General features: G+C 35.1%; 2 protein-coding genes across 2 annotated transcripts; one reads left to right on the top strand and one right to left on the bottom strand.

Moving 5' to 3' along the window:
* Nucleotides 1-1,042: 1,042 nt before the first annotated feature.
* On the bottom strand, nt 1,043-2,032 carry LOC102665540 (uncharacterized). The gene has a single exon (XM_006593176.1). It carries the CDS (start codon nt 2,030-2,032, stop codon nt 1,043-1,045), a length of 990 nt encoding a protein of 329 aa, XP_006593239.1.
* A 2,176-nt stretch (nt 2,033-4,208) lies between these two features.
* LOC112998568 (uncharacterized) lies at nt 4,209-4,837 on the top strand. The gene is made up of 2 exons (XM_026124683.1): nt 4,209-4,480; nt 4,612-4,837. The coding sequence occupies exons 1-2, from the start codon at nt 4,209-4,211 to the stop codon at nt 4,835-4,837; spliced, it is 498 nt and encodes a 165-aa protein (XP_025980468.1).
* Nucleotides 4,838-5,561: the final 724 nt, after the last annotated feature.

Here is a 5,561-nt window from a genome sequence, read left to right as displayed (position 1 = left end):
ACTCAGTCTTGATATGTTTGGTCACCCAATATAATTGTATCAATGATAAATATTCAAATGGTATGCCATCCAATTGAGTATCAAAAAGGCCCAAATGACGCTTAGCTTGTGTAATGGATACCAATAAAGGTGGATCATACTCAGCATTGGCCGAGAAGCATTGATGCAACAAAATATGATTTGTATTCAATTAGTCAAAGAACATTCCTGATTTGTATTCAATGAGTAACACCAAAGAACTTACACTGTCAATAACATCATTATTCTCATGCACTGACAATATAGATGGTTCACCTTGATCCTTATTAATATAAGATCCTAGCTAGTTAGTAACTAATGTATGGAATCTTAAATAGATACCAAGTAATTAAACCTTACCTGAAGATCACATGTTAGAAGCTTAACAAGAACAAAGCAATTAATGTCTCATCTTCAGATAACTAAGAAACATAACGACATGTATTGGCAGGGTCTACCTTGCAGAGCATGTCTGTTGTGTTGTAGTAAACTCTTCAAAAAAGTCTTCAACATATTGTGTTGTAGTAAACTCTGCAAAAAGTTGGTGTGATCATGTTGTTACAAAATAGACTGTTGTTAAAAAGTCTACAACTAGAAGATACATTATTATTATCAATAGGATTTAATGTCCTGATCAATTGTATAAAGACTAAAAAAGATTAGCACATACTACAAATTTTGAAATACTTCCTTGAAAACCACATTGGTAGTTATATTTTGTGGTTTTCATTTTTTTGTCATGAATAAGAATTTTCAATCAACTTTTACTTTGACCTCTTGAGAATGCCACATAAAGTTGGCCGTGACTGAAAACTAGTTTAGGAAGATATAATTGAACATATTCAAGATATTGTCCTTGAGATTTATTGATTGTCATGGCATATGACACTATAATTGGGAATTGTCTTCTAGCCATCTTGAAAGGCCAAGGAAATTGAGATGGTGATAATGACATCCGTGGAATATAAACCAAACTACCTATGTTTTTACCAAAAAATATTCGTGCTTCAGTAACATGATTGACCTATCTAGACACAATTAGTCTTGTACCATTGCATAGTCCTTTTGCTTGATCCAAATTTTGAATCAACATAATAAATGTGTCTATTTTCAACCTAATTTTATGATTAGGTATTCCAACTATTTTTAATGAATGTAGAAACTCTGGTGTAATAGCTTGGTAACATTCAGTTGTTGCAACATCTATCATATCAATGGAATCACAACTCAAATATTCTTTCTTATCACTTGGGATAATGTTGAATACATAGTCATTAATTTGGTCTACAGTGTCAATGGTTGAAGCTAGTATAGCTCTGGACTTTAGAAAGTCCTCATCCTTATAATTCTGCTGGATATTTGGGTAGGTATGGGAGACAATTGATTCGATAGGATCAGTGAAATTTGTAATTAGAAATTCAGATGGATTTTCTATCTCAGAAAATCCATCATCACCTTTTCCTAGTTTCCCATCACTAACATCTATCAACCACTGAGAAAAGCTCTTTATTTCTTCTGCATTTGACATTGTTGAATTGGACTGCAAACACATTTTTTTTGTTAGCTTTAAAACTATGCAGTAGTCCCACAGATAGGAAGCATTTATTGTAGCATGCACTATGTCTAATCTACTTCCTCTAGGTATCATAGGTAAGATTTTCCAAAAATTGCCTCCAAATACAACTACTTTTCCACCAAATGGAACATTGTCCACATGAGACATACACATAATGTCCTTCAGTGTTTTATCCAATGCTTCAAAATAATACTTATGAGCCATAGGAGCCTCATACCATATAATCAACTTTATTGCCTTTAACAGCTCAGCTAGTTCAGTACCTCGGTGGATATTACATGTAGAGTTATCTAATGTAGGCACTGGAATGACAAATTTGGAATGTGCAATTCTGTTGTTGGGTAATAACAATGAGGCTATACCACTTGAGGTAACAGTTAAAACAATATCACCTTTTGAACGCAATACAGAGGCTAATGTCTTCCACATAAAGGTCATCCCAGTACCTCCAGACCCATACAAGAAAAAAATTCCACCAACTTGTCTATTGACAACATTAATGATTGAATTAAAGATATTTGTTTGCTCATTTGTATTTGCAACTCACAAAAAAGGATATTACCTACTATCTGCATCTTAATGGTTTCTATTGTAGTGATATTACATAGTAAAATAAGAAGAAGGCTCATTTTTTCTAACCTGTTAGAGAAGCAAAGTATGTTTGGAAATCATGTTCTAATTGAGCCTTGTCATAATTCTGTTCAGCATACATATATCTATTACCAAATTTTTATCGCACTACATGTCTTGGAAAAGGCATGCTTGAATAATCCTGTAATGATTTTTTGTTGGATTGTAATATCTCTTCAATTTGAAGCAATGCCAAATTGTGTAATTCTTCTGTTGCCAACTCTAAATCTTTGAACAGAAAGAATAAATTTAATATTTGAGTTCTAAACAGTGGTTGGAACTTATAAAAGAAGTAAAGATTTTGTATACTTTACTTGGTATGTTTGTAATCCTTCTCTAATGATGTAGAATACCATCAATTAGATACTTCCATGTTTCATACTATACATGATATGGTCTATCAATGCTATTAGATATGAGCATTTTTAGGAATTGGCCAGAACTCTAATGGTATGCTTTTCTTAAAGCCCCAATGTATTCCTTATCATCAAGTAAGAAGCCCATAGCAACACAATCTTCTCTGAATGAAAGATACAGTTGACCATTCATTGTACAAATTTGTTCATAAGTGGTTGGTCCTTTATCCACAACCAACATCATCCTAAGATAATACAATTCTCCAGTACTTGGAGACATCCAATTAATCCTTCCAATTGTATAGCCTCCTTTACGTGGCTTCTAACGTCTATCCTTGGCCACACATGTAAACTTTGTTATGAATTATGAATACGTTAGATGTTTTCCTTCATGGAAAATGCTATTAGCTTGTAACCAAGAAGTAAACATGGACTCCTTAACAGTTAAATGAAAGTACAATCTTTCAACAACAGGTGATCTATTGTGAATTTGGAATGAAAATATTCTCCAGTAAGCTTCACAAGGAAAAGCATACCTACCATCGAGATAATGCTTAGCCTCATCAACACACTATCATGGTGTTCCATCATCATTTTCCGCAGGTACAAAAGCTGCGATTATGCGATCATATCCTTTATTAATGTATTTTAATAAATATTTAATGAACATTGATTTATTGCATCATTCTATGTTGAGGTAAGCCTGATATTTCAACAATAGGTTTGGATTGTATGGTACTACATATCTATTGTCTAGGGCTACATGATTTTTCTCAATATATTTTCCATCATTACGCCTTCTATAAATAGGATATCCATCTTGGTCAACAACAGTTTGAGCTTGTCATTTTTTTTTTAAAAAAATCTAGAACACTTTCCATTTTTCATGCATGGCGACTTTCTATTTGCATAACCACGCGGACCATGCATCATATGTTTCCTGACACACTCATAGAGTTGTGGTTGACCACGCGGACCATGATGACTTTCTGTTTGTATGACCACAAAGAAGTTCAAACTGACGTTAAATCCAGCCAAATGCACTTTTTGCGTCAAATCTGTCAAATTGTTAGGTTTCATCGTCAACCAAAGAGGAATTAAAGTGGATCCTGACAAAGTTCGTGCAATCTTGGAAATGCCGCCCCCTCGCACAAAAAAGGAGATTCGAGGTTTCTTGGGAAGGTTGAATTATATTGTCCAATTTATATCCCAACTAACGGCAACTTGTGAACCTATCTTCAAATTGCTGCACAAAAATCATCCTTCGAAGTGGAATAATGATTCTCAGGAAGCATTTAAGAAAATAAAGTAATACTTACGAAGTCCCCCAATCTTAGTCCCCCCCAGTTGCTGGAAGACCCCTCATAATGTATCTGACAGTGCTTGATGGATCTATGGGTTTCGTGTTAGGGCAATGTGATGATTTTGGAAGGAAAGAACATGTTATATACTATTTTAGCAAGAATTTCACTGGTTGTGAGACCAGATATTCATTTTTAGAGCAAACTTATTATGCTTTAGCACGGGCAAGTCATCGCTTAAGGCGGTATATGCTGAGTCACACAACTTGGTTGGTGTCTAAAATGGATCTAATCAAGTATAGTTTTTAAAAGCCTGCTTTTACAGGAATGATCGCTCGTTGGCAAGTCCAGTTTTCAGAATATGACATTGTATATGTGACACAAAAAGCAATTAAAGGTAGTGCTCTGACAAATTATTTGGCACACCAACCTGTTGAAGATTATCAGTCAATGCAATGTGAATTCCCCGATGAAGGCATAATGGCATTGTTTAACAATAAATATTCGTCAAAAGAAAGAAGATGGATCATGTGGTTTGATGGTGCTTCCAACATCATGGGTCATGGGGTAGGAGTTGTATTACTCTCCCTAGAGAAGCAGTAAATCCCAATCACAGCTAGGCTATGCTTTAATAGTATCAACAATATTGCAGAGTATAAGGCATGCACCTTGGGGTTACAGGTGGTTATGGAATAAAAAATAAAAAAACTTGAGGTTTATGGTGACTCAGCACTGTTGATCCATTAGTTAAAGGTGAATGGGAAACTCGAGATGCAAAGCTAATTCCTTACCAAACCCACATCAAGGAATTGGTGAAACAATTTGATGAAGTCACGTTCGACCACATTCCTCATGAAGATAACCAATTGGCAGATGCACTAGCCACTTTATCATCCATGTTCGCATTGAGCAAGGATGAGGACATGCCACTTATAAGGATCCAACATCAGGATTAGCCAACATATTGTCACTTGGTAAAAGAGGAATTTGATGGGAAATCATGGTACTTTGACATCAAAGAGTATATCAAGAGTATCCTCCAAATGCCTTAGAGAATGACAAAAGAACATTGAGAAGACTAGCAATGAGCTTTTTCCTAAACAATGATGTGTTGTATAAGAAAAATCATGAAATGGTGTTGCTCAGATGCATAGATGTCATTGAAGCACAAAAGATCATCAAAGAAGTTCATGAAGGGTCCTTTGACACTCATACCAATGGGCACACCATGGTAAGAAAGATCTTGAGGGCTGGATATTACTGGTTAACCATGGAGACAGACTGTTATAATCATGTGAGGAAATATCACAAGTGTTAGACATATGTTGATAACATCAATGCACCACCAATGTCGTTGAATGTACTATCATCTCCTTGGCCTTTTTCTATGTGGGGAATGGATGTCATTGAGCCCATAGAACCCAAAACATCAAATGGACATTGCTTCATTCTAGTAGCAATTGATTATTTCACTAAATGGGTCAAAGCCGCTTCATATGCCAACATAACTCAAAATATGATAGTGAAATTCATCAAGAGAGAATTGATTTGTCACTATGGCATACCAATAAGGTGATGATAGAGTTGTGTGCTAACTTAAAGATTCAACATCATAATTCTACCCCATATCATCCAAAGATGAATGGGGCAGTTGAAGCGTCTAATAAGAACATCAAAAAG

This window comes from Glycine max, chromosome 12 (assembly GCF_000004515.6).
Source record: "Glycine max cultivar Williams 82 chromosome 12, Glycine_max_v4.0, whole genome shotgun sequence".
Classification (NCBI taxonomy): Eukaryota; Viridiplantae; Streptophyta; class Magnoliopsida; order Fabales; family Fabaceae; genus Glycine; species Glycine max.
The sequence above is the reverse complement of the archived record's forward strand: the minus strand, read 5'-3'. Positions and strand labels throughout refer to the sequence as shown.